Source organism: Meles meles, chromosome 7, assembly GCF_922984935.1.
Source record: "Meles meles chromosome 7, mMelMel3.1 paternal haplotype, whole genome shotgun sequence".
NCBI classification, from domain to species: domain Eukaryota; kingdom Metazoa; phylum Chordata; class Mammalia; order Carnivora; family Mustelidae; genus Meles; species Meles meles.
The window spans coordinates 50,628,036-50,650,789 of record NC_060072.1 but is presented as its reverse complement, the minus strand read 5'-3'; the positions used below and the strand labels follow the sequence as shown (position 1 = coordinate 50,650,789).

Genomic DNA, 22,754 nt, shown 5'->3' with positions numbered 1-22,754 from the left:
TAGTCCCCATTTGACAAATGAGATAACAAAGGCACAGGAAAATAATTAACATGGTCCAAACTAACAGCTAGAAATCAGTGGAGTGAAAAACTGGGCTCAAATCACCTAACTCTAAATCCCATTCAAAACTATATAACAAAAGAGAAAGAAAAAGAAAAGAAGGAGGGAGAGGATACAAGAGAAGATAGATGAGGGAGGAAAGTTCACTTACTTCTGAATCTTCCATGTCAAGGGCACATCATTCAGTTTATTCTGCTAAGAAATCCTTAAATCTCATACTTTAAATCTTTTTTTTAAAAAAAGATTTTATGTATTTATTTGACAGAGAGAGAGATGACAAGTAGGCACAGAGGCAGGCAGAGAGAGAGAGAGAGGAGGAAGCAGGCTCCCTGCCTAGCAGAGAGCCCGATGCGGGAATCCATCCCAGTATCCTGAGATCATGATGTGAGCTGAAGGTAGAGGCCTAACCCAGTGAGCCACCCAGGTGCCCCTCATACTTTAAATCTTTTCAGAAGCTTCATACCTCATTAAAACATTTCAGGCCAGTAGATATATTAAGACTTCCAAGCAACACTGTTCTCTATGAATCATACAGAGTGGGAAAGAAAGGAGTTTGCAGTTATAGAGTAAGTCTCTTTTCCTCCAATACACTTCACCAGTATAAAACTTCCTGGTAAAATCCAGTCAGATAATTATGTCTGATAATTGCAAGAAGTACTTCGAACATGGTTTAGTTTCAATTTCAAGTTCCAATTCATTATTTTATAACTTTTCCTGCCTTAGTTAAAATTACACAAAACTTTGGCTCTCTCGTAACATTTAAAAGCCAGATGAGGATATCTTCCAAGTTTTACCATAGTTGTGAGGGTAGAAATAGAATCAATTTCCATTGGAACCATTACTGAAAGAAAGAATAGTACACTACATTTTGCTAGATATGTCTCCTAAGGTGAGGGAAAGAAAAGCAAAAATAAACTATTGGGACTACATCAAAATAAAAAGCTTTTACACAGCCAAGGTAACTATCAACAAAACAAAAAGGCTACCTACTAAATGGGAGAAGATCTGTAAATGGTACATCTGATAAAAGTTAATATCCATAATGTATAAAGAACCTCTATAACTCAACACTGAAAAATCAAATAATCCCACTAAAAATGGGCAGAAGAACTGAATAGACATTTTTCCACAGAAGACATTCAGATACAAACAGACACATGAGACACATGAGAAGATGCTCGACATCACTTATCACCAGTTGGTGAGGATGTGGAAGAGAAGGAACCCTCATGCACTGTGGGTGGGAATGTAAATTGGTGCTTCTGTATGGTGGGGGGGGGGGAGTTCTTCAAAAAATTAAAAATCACAATACCCTATGTTCCAATAATTCTACTATTGGGTTTTTACCTAAAGAAGACAAAAACACTAACTTGATACAATACATGAACCTTTATGTTCATCGCATTATTTTCAATAGCTAACATACAGAATCAACCTACATGTCCATAGATAGATGAATAGATTAGGAAGGTGTGTTATCTGATGCAGCCATAAAAAAGGATGAGACAGTGCCAGTTGAGACAACATGATGGACCTCATGGGCATTCTGCTACATGAAATGAGTCAGACAAGGCAAATACTGTATGATTTCATTCATATGTGGAATCTTAAAAAAAAATCAAACAAATGAATAAACAAACAAAAGGCAGAATCAGGCCTATAAATACAGAGAACAAACTGATGGTTACCAGAGGGGAAAAGGGTGGCGGGATGGAAAAACGGGTGAGGGGGAGTGGGAGATGGAGGTTTCCAGTTATGGAATGAACATGTCATGGGATTGAAAGGCGCAGCAGAGGGGATATAATCAAAGGTACTGTAATAGTGCTGCATGGGGATGGATGGTAGCTATAGTTGTGGTGAGCATAAAGTTACATACAAGCTTGTCAAATCACTATGTGTACACCTGAAATGAATGCTACATTGTGTCAGCTCTATTTAAAAAAAATACTACACTCAACAGTATTTGTACTTTAATCAATGATTCTCATTGATTTTAATCAATGATTCCGTATGTCCCCTTTTCTTTCTCTGTGCCTAAATCTAATGATAAGGTGCTTGGTAATTTCCACTGATTCTGCTTAGTGAGCTTCACACTGTGAAGTTCCAAGAAGGAAAGAAATCTCCTATTTTTCCCAGTCTCTGGGTAGTAAAAGACAAAGTACCAGCCCTTTTGTTAATAATACTATTTTTGTTATTTGGCGGGGAAAATACTTTGCTGCCAAAGGGTAATCCACACAGCACAACTGATAGCTAAGTGAAACGCTCTGACGGAATGGGACCTTATTACAGAAGCTATTGACAAAAGAACTCTAACTCGCTGAAAAATACCACTCACCTCTTCCTGAACCCAACAGAGTAATGATACAGTACTGACGAAATTCTGTCTGCTGCAGGACAGAACAGCCCATTCTTAATCCAGAGTGGTTTATCAGGGATGGACAATGACATGACCTAGAGCTTAGTGAGCCCCACGTCAGGACTCGGACATACCCATCACTGAGACATCGTATTCTATCAGCAGTGTTGCTTCTTGTCCGCACTGTTTAAGAATACTCATGGCTTCGGCATGCGTGGTTCCGAGAAGCCGAATTCCATCCACACTGAGCAACCTGTCACCAGGTTTGATTGTGCCCTCTCTGCAGGGGGAACAGAGAAACAGTCTTCGTTAGCGGAACATAATGTGGTTTAGCATTAACAGTCGCTTAGCTAAAGCGGTTCTTTCACGTGTTTGGCCATCCATCCCATTTGCATTTCCTTTTAAGCATCGTTGTGACAGTAAGAGAGGAAAGCCGTAACCCTGAGCAGAAAATTGCTGCAATATGAGTGTCAGTAATAAGGAAATGACTGCACATCAGTCAACCACCAAGTCACCCACACTTAATTCTTGGGGCGCAAAAGTACGAAATGCACAGTTTTCTTCCCTTTTCTAGGTTTTTGCCAAAATATCCAAATTTGATTTACTAGAGCCTGGCTTTGGAAAACTTGGTAAATGCTACTAAAAAGTAAAAACTTGGTAAATGCTACTAAAAAGTAGCATTTACCAAGTTTTCCAAAGCCAGGCGAGCAGAAAAGCCTGCTGATTCCATTCAGTTTATTACCGGTGAACCCAAGTGGGACAGGGAGCACTGGTGAAAAATTTCCCTAGTCTATACATTTCCCTATTGATTTATCAGGCCATTTTGGCAATCATTAAATTGACTCAGTCTCATATTCCCTATGAGAGAGGGAAATACTATTCTTTCTGCTGTGACCACAGACACTCAAGGTACTGGAAAAAGATGCCTCAGATATTAGGGTACACCACTAAAATACAGCCCAGGAGCCTCCCAGATCATAACCTCCCTGCCTCAGGGAGGGTAATGGAGATGAGAAAACCAAATGGGGCGATTGCAAGTTTAGGATTTTAAAGGATAAAAATCTCTTAAATATCTTTCACCTAGATAACTCTCTTACGAATTTTGACTCTAAATTTTTATCTTAAATTTTTAGATTCCATTTCATCCCAAATTAAATTGGTTATACGTTGCTCACAAACTAGTGGCCTGCTTCTGATATTTTGGTCAACCCCAATCTAAATGTTAATAAGGAACGGAAATGTTATTTACTTCTGGAAAAATCATTGACAAGAGAAACCAATATCTTCATAGTCTCTTATTTTATATTAAACACAAACTTTTTAGAAAAGTGAGCTAACAGCATGAGTTTTGAAGGAAAAGAAACCTGAATTCCTATCCTGGCTCTTCCGTGAATAAGCTAGCTGCCAAGTCACTTAAGCATACCGTACCTCAATTTTGTCACCTGTAAGTGTGGATAAAAATACTTCATTTCGTAGGCAGCTGCGAGGATGAAATAAAATAATGTCTGCCAAGCACTTAGTATGCTTCCTGGCACATGGTTAAGTGCTCAATAAATAGTATGTATCATTACTGTTTCTGTTGTATAAGAGAAGGTTTAAAAACTGTATCCTCATTTGAAATATAGTACAAAGTCTGGGGTAATCAGGGGATTTTTTCCCAACCCCTCAACAATATCGAATGGCAGGAGTTGTGGTCTCCTGCCTTTATGGAATTGACTTTTGCTGTGGGAAATTAATACAAAGACAAGTATCTCCTGAGACAGCTAAGTTGTGAGTTTACTTAGGACCCTCCACCCCATGTGAAAGGAAAGAGCTGCCCTTTCAAATATTCTAATCAGTAAGGAAGAGATAGCTCTAGACACTGACAACGCTCCTTCCCTCTTACTAAAAGTCACTTTCAGGGGCGCCTGGGTGGCTCAGTCGGTTAAGCTGCTGCTTTCAGCTCAGGTCACGATCCCGGGGTCCTGGGATTGAGCCCTGCGTCAGGCTCCCTGCTCAGTGGGAAGCCCGCTTCTCCCTCTCCCACTCTCCCTGCTTGTGTTCTTTCTCTCACTGTGTCTCTATCAAATAAATAAATAAAATCTTAAAAAAAAAAAAAACAAAACAACAAACTGAAGACCTTGAAAGGTAGGTATTGGTGTCTACATTTTACAGTGGAGGAAACTGAGCTCAGAACCATTAAGTCACTTGCCAAACACATAGGGTAATTAAGGGTCGAGCCTGGACTCGAACCTTCTTCTGATTCCACAGCCCGAACAATTTCAGTTTTCACATTCCAACATATTTGCTTGCCGCAGCTTTGTGTAATCTATCTGGACAGCGACACAGAGAGACAAAGTTTACCTGTCAGCAGGTCCTCCAGGACGAACGCATGTTATTACAACTGGACGAGATTTATTTCTATCGTCATGTGCTCCTCCTAGCAAAAAAAAAAAAAAAAAAGAAAAAAGAAATACAGCCTAACAATGTTTTTGTTAAAAAGAATCACTTACAAAATGCCAGCATGGAACTAATGTACGTTTTGTTGCTGTGCAGAGGGAAACATGGAAATTTTTTCCAAAAATCTTCTCCGTTTTATATAGAATGTGCTTTTGAAGTCACAATGTCTCCACCTCTCAATAAATAAATGGCTGGATTCAGGCGTGATACAGAAAATATTTAACAACTAGGTCACAAGAGCATGAACTATTGGCGAGTACTAGCCTAATGAGAACAACCAGTTATGAGCAAAGTGCAGGTGGCTATCCCTGGGGCCAATGAACCTGGGCTATGACACAGGTGAGTAGGTCTACAACCTGACACAAAGGAAGCAAAAACTGAAGAGGGAAAGGGTATATAAGTACCTAAAGCAAGAAAGAAAAAATTCAAGAGGCTGAAGTCTGTTCCATTAAAGTTGGGCTATTCAAAAAATGGGGGCAAATTTGACAGACTATTTCAAAACAACTGCAATGCTTTTATGGAGATTTTAGTTCTGGATAAGGACAATTTCTGCTCAAGAATTCGTGGAAACAGAGAAACTTCAAGATGGAAGGTAATTTATTATAAATTCTCTTCTACATCCAGGACCCCTTTGTAAAACTTCCATACTCTGGGCTCCCCCAGCCTTTTCTTGAGAACCCCCAGATGGCCTACTTATTAGATCTGAGGAGCCCATTTTACATTTGGACACATTGTGGTGTTGGAAGCTTCTTTCTAATTATTCATCTGATACCTTCTTCCTTCGGCTTTCATCTCCTGGTCCTTGTTCTATTATTTAGAGCAGTGACACAAAAATGGATGCTCTTTACTCTAAGAAACATTTTCTGAAAGTAGAAAACAGTGATCATACACCTGTAAAGTCTCATCTTCTTCAGGCTGGACATCTCCACTTTCTTAACTATTCTGCATCTGACCTGGTTTCTTTACACATTACCATCCTGGCTGCCCACCTGGGGGTCCCTAGTTTGCCAGTATCTGAAAAGTATGAATATTAACCATCAAATATTCCATCCCTAATGCCTGCCTGGTAGAACAGACTGGCATTTCCCAAACTTGGAACAGGTAGAGAGGTCAACTTAAAGAATCTAGCCCCAACGAAAAATCAAAAGGCATTCACTGCTCCTGAGGAACACAAATGCTTCCTTTCTGCTCACTTCTGCTACAAATGATTTATTCAGTCTGGCTGAATGATACGAGCTCCATTTCAGTATCTCATTCTTTCCCTCAGTTTGATGGCTTCTTTCAAAGTTCGTCTTTACTTACAATAGGAAATTCACAACTTCCTCAGAAAAGCATTTTTAAAATGCAAATCATGACAATAAATTACAGCAATATGCTTACCCACATTTATATAAATACTATTATGTAATTTCTCTTTGGAAAGGTGATCATAAAAAGATAGATCTGTTTTCTCCTGAAGGGATGTTGATTTAGAAAAGGATGGGGTGCCCAAGACAGTACAAGACTTCCCATAATTTTGATCTGGTCTACATTTAAATCCGTAACAGTGAATGCATGGCAAAGGGTGATATAGGTCTAAATTTCTTGATATGTGGCATTTTATCAGTATTTGAAATAATGACCAAATTTAGCTTATGATTCTCCTAGTTCTAGACATTTGGAGCTGCAAAGCAAAACAGAGACCACTCAGAGACCAGTAATATTCTCAATTCTAGCTGTATGTTAGCATCACTCACCTGGAATGCTTTTTAAAAATATCCATGCTGGGGCCACAATGCAGACCAAATCTGAATACTGGGCTCCATGTATTAGGTGAGTAGACCCTATCTACAATTTTCTAGCTGAGAATGACTGATAAAGTTCACTTGCCCAAAGTGAAAAGGAACTTAGTGGCAGAGTGCTTTCCCCATTATTCCAAGCCATCTTCCTTAGCTTGGTGGCAAGGGCATTAACTCAAATTTAACTCTGCAAATTTCAGACCAGACATCATTTTTCATTCTATAGGTGAAAGGTTCTATTGTTTGGGGAGTCAAGGTTTTAGAACCTCTCACAAATAGCAGTAGAAATGCAATTCCATTCATCAGGTAAAAGCCCGCTTTATTGTTCCAACACCGATTCTAACTGGTGAAGAAGAAATTCACCAATACGGAATGAAGGTCCTCCATCTGTGATACTGTCCTCCTGATACTAACCTCTTCCTTCCTGAAAGTCCTGGTGTTCTCACTGAAATAAGTTTAGCTCAGATCCATCGATGCCATGATGTCTTCTCTGCCTGGATAACATCAACCCACAGTACTTTCTCATTCTGCACTTCTTTTTGGGATGAATCGGGATTCTGAAGGGAGGGGTGGGGGCCACCTTTTGAGCAGGGACGAACTTTCAGGTGGGCCTCAAACTACTCTAAAAATATAAAGGCTTCCTTTGATTCTCCTGAAAAATTGTACAAAATTCCACAAACTTTTGCATTCAACTGATGTACTAAGGGAGTGTTTAAAGCCTACAAAAATGTGGTTTTCATAAACTAAAACTGATTCATTGTTAGGAAGTTTTTAAAATCAGTGTAACACTAAGAAGTCTATGTCCACACAAATCTAGGCCACATTCAAGTATTTATTCCTGTATTTATTAAGCACCTATGATGTACCAGATAGTATTCTAGGCTCATCCTAGAAAATGCTTATTCTTCATGCATGTACAGATACTTGAAATTCTTGCAAATGGTGGGATGGGCGTTTTGTTGACATTGTATTGCTGGTTGTCTTGAGGTGGTTATAGATTTCAGATGCTTCCATTCTTTTTTTGTTCCTAATGATAAATTACTGTTGCTTTAGCTCTTTCATTAGCAATTTGATTTGTTATTGATTAACCATATAGCAACTAGTAATGAATATTTGCACCAGCAGTATTTTTTACTGCAGCTTTTCAATAATTAGGGTTGTAGGCCTGTAGTTCAAGTGTGTCATTCTATATTGCATACCTATATTGCAAACACAGATTTGTATTTACCACCCTCTGAGCCAAAATTACTTGTATACTGACTCTTTATTACATTCTTCTAGTTCCTTTGCACGACAATGTGGGAATGGTTAAAGGTAAATGATGAAGGTACAACACTCCATCTAAAAACAGGAGCTGGTCAGAAAAAGGTAATAATTGCTGGTCTAAATCACTCAGTGAGTTCCACATTTTCCATTTTCTCTATCATTCACTTGGGTACTTTATCAACTTATGTCTTAAATTCACTGGATTATAATTCCCTGCAGATAGGGAGCTGTCTTATGACTCCCTAGTACTCGGCCCTCTGCTGACATGCTGACGTGCTGACAAGTCCTTAATAAATTAATGATTGATTTGCTAGATAACTGGCACGGAATGGAATCTAATGTTTAAGGTTAGTTATTTAAGACAAGTCTATAGAAGTGAACACATTTCTTTTATTCCTTGATGCATGTATGTTTATTAAGACGCTTAGTTAATTTCAACTAATGTTTTAATAATTTGGATAAAAATTTGACCTGGTGAAATATAAAATATAATAGGTAAAGACAAAAAAAAATCAAGAAATGTGAAATGTTAAAAAAATTCCTTGATGCCTACATAGCTCCCTATTGAAATTTATTGTCACACTAGGAATTACAAGATGTTTATCTACAGTTTTTAAGGTATGAACCTGCTAATAAGAAAAATAAAATATTGAAAGCCAGAATTACAGCTCAGAATTGATGGTTTTATAGACAAGTTGGAGTCACTTGAAATCTTTATTATTAATGTCATTCCATAATAAAGTAAGTTAAGCTGATGCATATAGGTTCTCAGGGATTAGATTATCTTCAATCCATTTTTAGAAAGCTACAATAACAAAATGTATTTCAGGAGAAAATAAAGTTGCTTAATCCTAGTATATTAAATCAAATCAAGCCATATTCATCAACGTTTTTTGACTCGAAGGTAAAAAAAAGTATTAAGGGAAAGCAAAACACATGTTGAAAAGTGGTTTAAATCAGTAGGACAAATGAACTGACAAGGTTCACAAACGGTGATCTCTTGCTCTGTATTAATGGGCTGAAAACAAATCTAGGTCATTTGGATTCTTTGACTCCCACTCATTGCTTTATTTTTTAAAATAATGGTGCAAATATTATAAGGTGACTTTATGCATTAGAAACATCTGTTGTTGTTTGGATGACTTTCTAGTTCACTGCTAATATTTCATTGACAAATTCTCCAAGAATATCAGATGATTCATATTTTCCAGCCACCACTTACCTCGTATTACAAAACCAAAGGTATTGCCTTCTTTATGTAATGTGACCTCCACCGTTCGGAAAATAACACTTGATCCTTGAACAGCTGAATGCCAGGAAGAGAGAGAGAAATATAAGTCTTAAGTCATAAGAACACATCCATTTTTTTGATGTGGCATAAGATACTACAGATCCTGTTGCAAATTATTCTTATTATGAGTAATCAAGGGGCAATAATTTCTTTTCAAAGACAATGTTAGAAAAAATACTTGGAATGTCACACAAATACCATAAAATAGTCTGCATTAAGTGATTTAGGCTTAGGCCCAAGTGGAGTCCAATTCATGGGTACTTTCTTCTGTCTAATGTAGCCAGCTTGTAGGTAGAACATATAATAATCACATTGTTAAAACTTATATATAACAAGACATACAATCTTTATATACTCAATAGAATTATTTCCCCTTTGTAAAATTTAAAACCAATTTTGATTTTTGTAAAACTTGAAATAATGTATTTATATTTATTTTTGCAGCTAATACGGGAAGAAAAAGTGCTACTCTCAAATTATCATTAACAGATGACGCTGATGCAGGTAGATTTCCTGACATGATGGATGCATAGCAATTAACAAGAGTAACCCAAATCCAACTTGGAGGGAAAAAAAATTCTAAGTACATTCAGAATATTACTGCTGTCTAATAAAATAAAGATTAACTTAATTTTATTTAATACCATCAGGCATATGTTGTGTTTGTCTGCTTATTGCTTCTATTTCACAAAATAAAATTACATGATCAAGTTGATATATCTAATTAATAATATATACAGTGTACGTGTGTAACACAGGGTATAAGTTGCAAGAAGGTACAGTAACTAAATTCTTCTGTGAGACTGTTTTCAGGAAAGTGGTGAGTATTTCTGGTTATATAGTACACCACTGCTGAATTAATAAAAAACAAATTTTTACAAATGAATATTTCATCATTATGGATAAAGGGATGTTTTAATTCAGAAAGACAAAAGAATCTGTAAATAGTAGAATTTGATGGTCTTGGATCCTAATCTTGAATTTGTATAATGATAACTAATTATCTGATGCTGTGTTTATTATCAATGGCACACTTTTTACATTGTTATTAGATCTTGAGAAGTTTATTACATGAAACTACCAACCAGAGGGGACCCTGGGTGTCTTAGTCAGTTAGGTCTCCAACTCTTGGTTTCAGCTCAGATCATGATCTCATGGGTCATGGGAGTGAGCCCCATGCTGGGTTGGGCGCTCAGCCTGGAACCTCCTTGAGGGTCTCTCTCTCTGCCTCCCCTCGCCACCATGTGTGTGCTCTCTCTCTCTCAAATAAATAAACCTTTAAAAAATAAAACTATCCACTAGAAATATATGGATAGACTAGATATAGGTATAGAGTCTATAGATAGAATTTAATTGCATCTTTTAAAAGAACATTTCTTACCATTCACAGATTTTAATTTAGCATTAATTACAACTATTTTTAATTATCAGAAATTCTGAATCCTCAAAGGAATAAACATGATTATGAAAAGTACACAGTTAAATTCACAAAACTGCACACAACGGGCTGGGATATAAAGTACAACATGAACTTGGATCTGCTGAAAAACAACATAAACCTACAGCTGAACAAATGTTTTGGTATACTGCTGATTTAATTAAATGTCATATTCTTGCTATCAGGGGAATTTTAGTTCATTTTAATCAGCTAGGAACAGTACATTCAAATAGCTGAAACTGTTGAGGTACAGTTTTAATTAAATGAAAAAAAAATTGAGTTCAAACCAAATGTTTTCTTATTTCCATGTCCCAATAAGCCACTTGAAGTAATTGGTTAAGAACACAATCTTTTTGTTCTACTGGAACAAATAGAAAGAAAAGGAAAAGATATGGGGAGAAATAATTAATGAGCATCTACGGTGTGCCAGAGAATCTGCAGAATGGTTTACAAATATTATTTCATTTAATCATTAAATCAACTTTCAATTATATACCACCAAATTTTAATTCTGGGCCACCTGTCCTTGTTGGCTGGGTGTCTGTTCTGGGAATGAAAGACATCATAATTTTAATTTTGCTTGAGCTAAATCTTGCTGACCACAAAATCTTACAATCAAATCTAGAGTCAATAGAAAGACTTTTAGGATTATCTACAGCTTTAGATTATCCACACTCTTGCTGTTCATCATTTACAAAACTAAATGTGAATGTTGATTATATTTTGATATACTTAATAAAATAGACTTGGTCTTCATAATTTTTGTTTGCATGACTAGATCTTGGTGACCAGGTTAGCATATTCAGTAGCTGGACACCCTATATTGCCATGTGAATTGTATTCATTACTTCACATTTGAATACGTGGACATATGGACATATCGATATGATCTAAGTAAGGGGCTTCCCCAAAGAATGAAATCCAGTACACAAAGGGGTTAGATTGAAATGAACTTTGCCACGCAAAAATTATTGTATTGTTGTACCTTGTTTCCATCTGTGAAATTGTATTATTTTACTATGGCAGATAAGATTTTTCTAAATTATATACTACTCCCTGCCTCCCCAACTTCTACCTCAACAGCAAAATAGAAGTTGGATACTTTCCCTCCTCATTATCTCATTGTGTTGGCCGTCTGTGTGACTTGCTTTGGGCAATAGGATGTTAAGAGATGTAAAAGAAGATGCGGTCCATATACACAATGGAGTATTATGCCTCCATCAGAAAGGACGAATACCCAACTTTTGTACCAACATGGACGGGACTGGAAGAGATTATGCTGAGCAAAATAAGTCAAGCAGAGAGAGTCAAGTATCATATGGTCTCACTTATTTGTGGAGCATAACAAATAACATGGAGGACATGGGGAGATGGAGAGGAGAGGGGGTTGAGGGAAACTGGAAGGGGAGATGAACCATGAGAGACTATGGACTCTGAAAAACAACCAGAGGGTTTTGAAGGGGCGGGGGGGTGGGAGGTTGAGAAACCAAGTGGTGGGTAATAGAGAGGGCATGTACTGCATGGAGCACTGGGTGTGATGCCAAAACAATGAACACTGTTATGCTGTAAACAAACAAACAAACAAACAAACAAAAAGAACAAGAACGAGGGGCGCCTGGGGGGCTCAGTGGTTTAAAGCCGCTGCCTTGGTCTCAGGTCATGATCTCAGAGTCCTGGGATCGAGTCCCGCATCGGGCTCTCTGCTCGGCAGGGAGCCTGCTTCCCTCTCACTCTCTCTGCCTGCCTCTCTGCCTACTTGTGATCTCTCTCTGTCAAATAAATAAATAAAATCTTGAAAAAAAAAAAAAAAAGAACAAGAACGACAGCAGCAATGGCAGTCATGATACTAAGAGTAATAGTAATAAAGATTATAGTAATAGCAATATAATGGCTTTATGTCTGGCATCCTTATAAGTCCTTCACTCATGTGAACTTATTTAACAAAATACTTCTAAAGACAGGTAGGAGTGCTCAAATGCTTCCCAGTCTCCAACAGATACCTCCAAAGGCTCCTGTTCATGTATTTCTTAAATCTATGGATGTATTTGAACACACCCAGCCTTAAATGATTCCGTTTATCTGATATTCCAGAAGTGGCAAAACCACAGAGACAGAAGATAGATCAGTAGTCCCCAGAGGCTGGGGGTTGGGGGGAGAGGGGCTGATTCTAAAGGGGCACAGAGGAATTTGGGGGAGGAATGGTGTCCTGGAAGGGTTGATGTCTACAAAAGTCCCAGAACCATGCGCTAAAAAGGTTGAATTTAATGTATGTAAGTAATACCTTAATAAAAAAATGAAAAACAAACAAAAAAAAAGAGAGATGTAAAAAAAGGTTGAGAAGGTGCTCAGGTAGCTGGGCTTGTCCTGTTTTTCCTTCACCATTGTCACAGGGGGAGGAAGAGCTTTCCCTGGCTAGCTTCTGCTTCCTCACACTGAATTCCACAATGAACTACATGGAGGGGACCTGAGACCACTTCCCCAGCTCCCCATCATCATCTTCATCATCGTTATCATCAACTACCTCTCTCTCTTAGAACTGGAATTGAGAAGTAAGGAGGCCATCTTAGGGACATTTTTGTTTGTTTGTTTTAAAGATTTTTTATTTTTTTGACACAGAGAGACACAGCGAAAGAGGGAACACAAGCAGCGGGAGTGGGAGAGGGAGAACCAGGCTTCCCACTGAGCAGGGAGCCCGATGCAGGGCTCCATCCCAGGACCCTGGGATCATGACCTGAGCTGAAGACAGACACTTAACGAGTGAGCCACCCAGACACCCCTCAGGGACATGTTTTAACACATTCATTTGAATTAAATAAGTCCCTTTTCTGAGAGAAAGCTAGTCTGATTTAGCTGATGGTGTAACAGTGAGGACTGCCTTTGCTAATCAGATGTCATGGGGGACGTGTTCCATAAAATAAATGAAGCAAATATGTAGCACCAAGGTCTGACTGGAAACACCATTTAAAGATATATAAATATTATGCCAGAAACTACATCCTCTCTAATTATTTAAGCTCATGATAAGGAATGTTAGGTGCCAACTAAAAAAATGAATGACAATTATGTAGTATTTCAAAATCTTTAAGGGGTTATGTTACCATAAAATATGAAGGTACTGCTCCAGACCAAGTTTAATACATAAATACCTAAGATATGGACTGTTAATAGCCTCTCTAAATACAAAACACCTCACAATTTTTAAGTCAAAAAGAACTTCAGAGCTCATGTAGGTCAACCGTTCCTTCTTCATAAAGAATCTGAATCTTAAAACAGGTAAGTGGTTTGCACAAAGTCCAACTTCCATTTCTTCTCTGTCAGATCACATACACGCAGACACATGCAAACGCGTATCCTTCCTCCACTTTCTTCTGGACTCTGGGGGTGGCTGAGTCTCAAACTGCAGTGATTCCTGAGAGAGCTTCCAGTCCCAGCCTCGGCCTCGGCCTCGGGTGGCTTAGCTCTCAGCTCTCGGCACTCAGCTCCCTCCCCAGGTCCTCCCAGCAGGCAGCGGCCTGCTCCTGCGAGCTGTCTGAGCTCAGTGAAGGGGCTCCTTATTAATCCCTTCAATCTCCCTGAACTCGAAGATCTTATTAATTTATCCAAATATAATAGAGACAGAGATAATCCGCAGAGGATAGATCTCTTCCATCTGATTTCTGCCATCGTATTCACACTTGTGTTTTTTAAAAATATCTTTTCCCATCAGCTTTAATGCATGAGGAAGGAAAAGCTGGTATAATCACCAAGTTATGATAGTTTTGAATCCCTAAATATGTCTGATCCCTACTTTCTCCTCTTTAACTTTACTAAAGCCATATTTATGCAGGATGTCACCTCGCTTTTGGAAAATTATAACACCCTTTGGGCTTATAGCCTCTTACCTATTCTCCATTTGGCTCCCTAAAATGATAATTCTAAAAATTCAAATATGATGATGATGATCCTTGGCTTTCAAAGTCATTAAAGGCTCCTTACCACCCACCTGATAGTATCCAAGCTCCACCAATATGGCTTCCAAGGCCCTCCACCATTTTGTTCCTATTTACCTTGCTGGTCTTATCTCCCTCCTGGTCTTCACTTTCCCTTTGTGCTTGAGCAACTCCAGTGTGTTGTTCTATGTTCTTACTTCCTTGCTGTACCCCCTGCCTAAAATGTTCCTTTTCTTGGTGGACCTGCAGAACCTCCTTCAAATCCTTTGAAACCTCTAGTTCTAGATAACCCCTAACTTGGCAAATCTCTATTCCTGGCCTTACCCCTGGACAGCTATTCTAAGAGTTCTTTTTAGGAAGAGGTTGTGTTTATGGATATTTATATCCCCAGTGGAATAAAAATGGATAATCAGAGAGCATTAGCTCTAGATATCTGGGTTCTCTTAACTCCTTGGTGATGGTCTGAAATAGTGATTTCAAAGACTCTTTTGAAGTTCAAGAAAACACATACTTTAGTGTAATCATGGCTAATCATGGTAATGACAGCTAACGGGCACTATGACTTGCTAAGTGCATCATCATGATCTAAATACATGATAACAGCCTTGAATTCCTATCAAAATCCTACATTTACTATAGCCATTTTACAGATGAGAAACCTAAGGCTAGGATAACTCAAATAACAAAGCTAGAAAGGGGAAAACGGACATTTAACCAGTGACACAGTCTAAGCTCTCAATGCTCGATTCTACTGCTTACTCTTGCTGAAGATGAAAAATGGTATAGCAAGGTTTTTGAACACAGACTTCAATGGATTTTGTTATAAAAACACCATTGCATTTTTGGTGTTGGATTTTATGTTAAGAATAAAAACTCATGATTGGTCATATACACTCAATCCTCGAGTGTTCTCATCTGGTCCCAAAGCTTCAAATAACCTTCTATGTTCCCATTACTCGAAATGCACATTTCCAGTTCAGATCTTTCTTCCAAACTCCTAACCCCAACTCCAGTTCTTTTCTTGACACTGCCTTTCTGCACATCAAATAGACACCTCCACAGTAGCATTTCATACAATGACTTCTGATCTTCTCCTCACAAGTCAGCTCTGCCCACATTCTTGCCCACCCCCCATTAAAGGTAACCCCACCTTCTAGTTGCTCAGGCTCAAAATCTCAGGTGGTCCTTGACTGCTCTATTTCTGCACAACCTACATCAAATCTATCCAGAAATCCTGTTGGCTCTACCTTCAAAGTGATCAAGAATGTACCTGCTTTTTCCCTACCTCCACCTCTGTCTCTCACCTAGACCACTGTAACAGCCCCCAACTGACCTCCTAGGGTCTCCCCATTGCCACTGCAGTGTCTTCTCAACACAGCAGACAGAGGGAGACTTTGAAAATAGAAATTAGATCATGTCCCTCCTCTGCCCCAAATCATACAATGCCTTTCCCTATTACTCAAAGCAAAACTTAAGGTCCTCCCGGTGACCTACAGATATACCTCATCCTTTATATTTCTGACTTCCTCTCCTACTTTTCTTCATGCTCACTCTGTTCCAGCCCAATCACCCTTCTTATGTTTCTACCACAACCCCAGTATATTTCTGCCTTGGATCTCAGTGCTGGTTGTTCCTCTTTCTGCAGTCCTCTTCCCCCAAAAATGCACACAGCTACGTTTCTCACCTCCTCTGAGTCATTGGCGAGTGTCTCTCTCTCAGTGAGGCTGTTCCTAACCACCCCATTCAAAATGGCAATCTTACCCCTCTCCCCGCACTCCCAATCCCTCTCCTGGCTCTTTCTTTTCCCCCATAGCGTTCACAACCCCTGGCATTCATACTATCTTGTTTCCTTCCTACTGTGATCCTGTTTTGTTATCTGTCTTCCTCTGTCAGAATGTACAGAGCGGTGCCTGCATTGTAGCAAGTGCTCAAGAAGACACTGCTGAACAAATGAGCTATCATCAGTTATTAATATTCAACTTGAGTTCTCACCGGGAGAGAAAAGTAAAGAGCTTTCTTAGGGTAGTGTTTGTATTAATAACATTAAAAGCAGAGAAGGTGCTAGAACAGCCCAGCTCAAATGCAGGACGGCAGTAACACAGAGCATATGTATATATCACCATGATAAACGTATGGACTTCGGAGTCAGGGAGCCTGGGTTCACATTCTGACTTGGCTGCCTATGTATTTGGGAAAGATACTTAACTTAAGCCTCTGTAAAATGAGAATAATAATAATAACAATGCCTGTCTTGTAGTGCTGATTGATTTGTATATTTGTTATTATTTTTACGTATTTATTGTTAATTTATTATTTATATTATTTATTACTATTTTTTGGCATCAGGCACTGTTCTGATTGCTTTACGAACACTAACTCATTTAATCCTCACGACAGATCTATGTGTAGGAACGAGTATTATGCCCATTACCCAGATATGGGAACCGTGACACTGAAAGCTTAAGTAACTTTCTCAAAGGCATGCAGTTAGTTAAAGGTGAAGCTGGGGTTTGAGCCTGGCTATTAGACCCCAAAGTTCAGCTCTGCTATGGTGACTCCCCTTATGATGAGGATTAAGTGTATCTGTGCAAGTCAAGTTTCTTATTATGCTGGAGATTTAGTAAGTTCTGAAAATGTGTGGTTCTTTACTATTATTGTTACTTGATAATAATGAGTTTTTAATCTATTTTCATGGTTCAGAAATTAACATAACTATAGAAGAATCAACATAAAACACACCAAACATGCTTTTCCTAACCCTGGTCACTAAGCACAAAGCCTGGATGGAAATGAATGCACAGAACTTATAAATATGTTGACTGTTTATGAAAGTGCTTAAATGGCAAATATGATGCACACAGATCACCTTAATGGAACACAATCCTATATATTTTTATTGTTACCCATGCTCTTTTTAATTCTTCCCGAGCGGGCTATGCATTTATCAATTCAAATAATTTCTAAATACCAAGAAACCCCGCTCTGTCATTCCTGTACCGAGACAATGGTTGGCCAAAGGAGGGGGGCGGAATGGAGAACCCATTGTTTTAGGCAAAAACGTGGCCCAGCTGTTCTGCCCCAGAGTTGCGATTACTTACAGACTGGCGGCAGCTCATACTCGACTTCAAGAACCACTCTTTCGCCAACGTTCTTCAGCAAGCTGATGATCTCATCATGGCGGAATTTGGCCAGGTTGATCCCATTCACTGCTTTGATGTAGTCCCCCACATCCAGCTGGTCACTTCTGCAATACAGGGAATGTCGTTTCAGCGGACCTGTCCTCTCTACAGGCCTATGTTTTCCACGTTTCCTTCGTGAAAATGCATGCAAGCCCCCAAGGCCTGTGTGGCCAGAGCCCCTGCCTTCTAGGGTGCGGCTGTCCCCTCTCCCTGCCCCCAGCCCTGGGAGTAGGAGTAGAGCTGAAGGCGGATGAGATTCAGCGATCCCTCCCCTGCTGACCCCCATACTTTGAAAGCCCTCTACAGCATCTGCGGTGGGCTCTCTCATTTTCCTAACCCATTGCATCTTTTATTTTTAAAGAGCCCCATGACACAAAATAAAGAGGTTTCTGGTTGTTGTTTGGTTGCTCTGCCTGTAAAGAGTTGGTTCTCTAGGACAGAGTATCTGGATCCCGGCACGCCAGGGATAAAAGGGACTTTTTCTTCCTTTTTATCTCTATCATTTTTGCTGCTGGCCTCCCGGCCATTTCCAAGCTCTCAAGATCTTCCCTGGGAGTTTGCTGAGGGCTAAGGAAAGGGTCAGCTGCTTTTGCTACTCACTGCTTACAGCAGGATTAAAAAAAAAGAAAGAAAGAAAGAAAGAAAGAAAGAACGAACGAACAAATTACAATGAAAGCATTGGGTTTCAGTACCGTTCTTGTCTCTCCCTGGCACCATAATAGGACTGTGGTTAATTTGGGGGTTTTAGGCAGACTTTATTTCTAAGGCAAGAGCAGGCAAGGAGACCAAAGACAGTCCTTACAATCTGCATCACGAATGAGGACCTTCAGTAATACTCTGTCCCCAAACAGAAACACCTAAATGCATTTATTTTATGTAAGTCCAGCTCTAACCATTCCTCTTCGGCAAGCTCTCCTAATCTGCTCCGGCCTGCGGTTCCTCCATGCTGTCCCTCCTCCACTCTCACTGGACAACTAAGCCACCTAATTCTCCGTGACAATGCTCACCTTGTCGCTTTTTACTATCACACAATGCTGTTATTATTGCCACGCTTTTCACACCTATCTCATCTAGCAGATTATAAGCCCCCCAGGGTAGGGATCTTATATGTAATTATTTTAGTTTACTACTTGGAAAATGGTAGTGCCTTCAACAGTGAATAGTTGGGCACTGATCACGTGACCGGCACAGCACAACCTTTAATTATGGCATTAATACAACTGAAGATGGCATTTTTCCCCTCTATTTACTCTCACTTCCAGGCTATGTAGGAAAAAGTTCTGGAGATGTATGAAGCCCTAGCATCACAGATTGGCCACGACCATATAAAATAAAGGAGGCCGTGGGGGTGCAAAGAAGACGCTCTCCTCCTGAGAAAAGGAGAGTAAGGTGCTTGTGTTGACAGCAGCCTACTTTATAAACAATACCAAGATTATGGAGCAATCAATTAGATGAAGCTCATACATTGGACAAACAAGCTGATCATCCAAAGTCGTCACCATTCCCGATGATACTTTATAAAGCAAGAACTCTAAAACTGAATTTGTGATTTCGTGGACAAGACTATCAGTGTCCAGGATTTAACACCCATGAACCTCAACTTGTAATGAAACCTGATCGTCCCATCTAAAGTACTTGGTGACTCCGTCTATAAAGCGAGCCCTCCTGTACCCAGCAAGCAAGACATTCTGCCTTTGGTCATAACTAGGCCAATGTGCTGTTCATCACAACAAGGACACCATGAGACGTCTTCATCTAAGCTTTCTATCCTTTTGGAAGTTGTGTCTTTGTCTTGATGAAAGGGAAGCTCTCACGGGTAGAAAAGCAGAGACGATGTGGGACAAGGGGAACTGTCACTCACACACTTGGAGCTGGCCTCCTTTCTCCTCTAGGCTCACCACATCCCTCCAGCAGCATATTTAGGGACAACAGCCATACAGGCTTTTTTCAAATGAAAGTCTGAGGGCCTGGTGGCTCCCCGGTGACTCGGTACAGGCCAGAAAAGTTTCTGAAAACATGCCCCAGTATGCTTCTGCCCGGCACACGGCAGCTGTCATATTTATTTATTAGTGACCTTTTCTGACGGAGCCTCAATTTTCGCATTAATCACCCCTCTGGGTTCCTTCTCCTACATCCCCCTGAGATGCAGTTACCTAGCAGCAATTCCTCCCTGCCGCAGGTTCGAGACTCTGGGCTTGCCGTCCTTGTCAACTCCGCCGGATACCGTCAGCCCCAGGGTGGTGCCCTCCTTCTTCATCAGCTCGACCACGGTGGAGCCTTTGAATTCCTCTGTGAAAAGAAAAGCATTTGCCTTATTAAATGACAGTCGAAGCACGAGATACTGTTGCGCCTGGTGAAGGGACTCCTTCCCATAAACTCTCCCTGCTTTTTCTTTTACGAGAAAAGATCTGTGGCCTCTTTTCCACCGCAATTTGCAGAGTATCTTAGAAAGACGTCCATGCAGGTTAAGCGGAGAAAATATTCCATTAGAGGTTATTAAAATGGGTACCAGTGGGGTAGTTCCATCTAGGGTCACAGCAAAGAGGCTGGCATGGATTATATGCAAATGACAATATCTGCCCTTTGTTTTCTGCCGTTCTCAAGCAACTTTCTTGGGTTTCTCCCCTTGCAACTCCAACGGGAAGAATTGAGAGTTGCAAGATAAGGGCCTAGAACAGAGTTTTAAGTAATGATACAACAAGAATGATTTTAAATAATATATATTATGCAGCAGCAAACTCCAAGCTCTTGGTACGATTCGGCTTAATACAGCAATGGACACGAGAGAAGAGAGCTGTCTATAGGTTCAAGAAAAATATTCCTTGGAGAGGCAGGACAGAAGGTCATTGGGGGGAGGGAGGGAAAAAAATGAAACAAGATGGGACCAGGGAGGGAGACAAACCATAAGAGACTCTTAATCTCAGGAAACAAACTGAGGGTTGCTGGGGGGAGGGGGAGGAGAGATAAGGTGGCTGGGTGATGGACATTAGGAGGGTATGTGCTATGGTGAGTGCTGTGAATTGTGTGAGAGTGATGATTCACAGACCTGTACACCTGGGGCAAATAATATATTATATGTTAATTTAAAAAAAGATTAAAAAAAAAGAAAAATATTCCTGACTTGTTTTTCGTCTTTCGGGAAACAAAGCATAATGGCTTTAGGTAACAACTCATATCACTTTGTACAGGACGTGTCACAGTATGGTAAGGCAGGGTTGGTCCTCAGAATCCCCAGGTAACTGCCATAAATCCCTCATTCTATACTTTCAAATTTAAGATCTCACAGATCTTGTCCACACAATGTCTCTACACCAAGAGGGGACCCAAATCTTCTGATTTTAGGCACAACAGAAAGTGAGAAAACCTTGAGCATATCCTTTCTTTCAGAAGTAAAAATGAGCAGTTGACTTTGACCTATCCAGAGGTTAATTATGATAAACACTGTTCTCAAGTTCTCTGCTGTTATTCCCCCCTCTGGATACACACTTTCTGGAGAGGGATGGGGAAATTCAAGTTGCCCAGTTCCTCCTGAATCACATTACGAATTTTAGGAGTTATGATCTTCTAGGACATCAAAGACACTCATATTAAAGTGCAAGAATGGGGGGCACCTGGGTGGTTCAATGGGTTAAAGCCTCATGATCTCAGGGTCCTGGGATTGAGCCCCACATCAGGCTTTCTGCTCAGCAGGGAGCCGGCTCCCCCCCCCCCCATCCCCGCCTGCCTCTCTGCCTACTTGTGATCTCCGTTTGTCAAATAAATAAATAAAATCTTTTTTTAAAAATGCAAGAATGGACTTTCTTCTTCGAAGTTAAGAAACCCAAAAGGTCACTGGCACACCTCTTCCCCTTCCTTAATTACACATAACAGAATGATTATCATTTCAAAATCTATAGGAATGCTTACCATAAAGTTTTTAAATTGTTGCTGCTGGTATACTACCTCACTAGCCAATGAAAAAACTCAAATCATGTTTGGGAGGGAAATTTTCACTCATCTGACCTCGTAAGGAGAACAGAGTATTCCAGGAAGGAAGGCGAGGGGCCGGGCCACCGATTTCCTCACCGATGTACTGAGTCGCATTCCAGGCAAGGCTTTCAAGATTGCCACGTCCTGTGTCCTTAGCACCCTAGAACACCCACTGTTTCATGATAGACTCACGACTCTGCATATGTGAGCAGTACTGCTTTTTAAAGTAGAAGTCAAGGAAGAATCTATGAGTGTGAATGATGTCAACTTCGTTCTCTACGTTTTGTATGAGACCAAACCATGATTGAAATTCAAGGATCAAAATTCTTGTCATGCATACAAAAGCACAGGGCCTTTTCCATCATTTACCAGAAGCGTTTGAAACAAAATTCCATCACTGTGTGCATTTAACCTATTTCCCCGCAAATCAGAATAAAACAGCCCCTTCTCCCTCCCATAAAAACATAAATAAGCTCAGCTGATATTTACAGAGCCCAACCTCACAACCAGCCCCTATAAGTCCTTCTCAGCAGGAGGCTAGGTATACATTATGTTCAAAATTAGGTTAAATAGTTAAAGTAATGAGAATGACATAACAGATTATGACTAGACACAATGTGTCTAGAGGCATAATGTACTCAACGATTTTGCCCAACAAAAGAATTCTTTGCATTTTCTTTAAATACATAGATTGATCCTGTATATTTAAGCATTTGGTCACAGATCTTTACTTGAAGAACTGGAAGGACAGTTTTTTAAGGGCCTATCTCAAAGGTCAATCAGAAATGGACAAAGAAGCAACTATGAAACAGTAATAACTGGAAAGGGAGAAATAAGTTTTAACTAACAAGACCTTCATTCCTACTCAGGTTTCAAGAACATGTTTCCTGCCTAAAATGGGATACCTACATAGGTGCAGACTTATGGGATGTGGACAATGCGGTTTTCTCCAGAAGGGACCCAGGTCCTTACCAGGCTTCCAGCTGAATCCTGGAAATCTAGAAAAAGCTTAATTCCTCTAGTTTAATTTGTTCTTGTTAAAATATAAA

The 22,754-nt window shown here is 39.7% G+C and overlaps 1 protein-coding gene across 1 annotated transcript in view; it reads right to left on the bottom strand.

The window, feature by feature from the left end:
* The window catches only part of GRIP1 (glutamate receptor interacting protein 1), a 241,064-nt gene that overhangs the window by 131,949 nt on the left and 86,361 nt on the right, over window positions 1–22,754 (bottom strand). The window contains exons 3-7 of the mRNA XM_046011787.1: window positions 19,890–20,025; window positions 17,656–17,801; window positions 9,122–9,205; window positions 4,760–4,835; window positions 2,551–2,696 (exon numbers count right to left, since the gene is read on the bottom strand). Coding sequence (XP_045867743.1) covers window positions 2,551–2,696; window positions 4,760–4,835; window positions 9,122–9,205; window positions 17,656–17,801; window positions 19,890–20,025 — 588 coding nt within the window. The remainder of the gene's footprint in view (window positions 1–2,550; window positions 2,697–4,759; window positions 4,836–9,121; window positions 9,206–17,655; window positions 17,802–19,889; window positions 20,026–22,754) is intronic.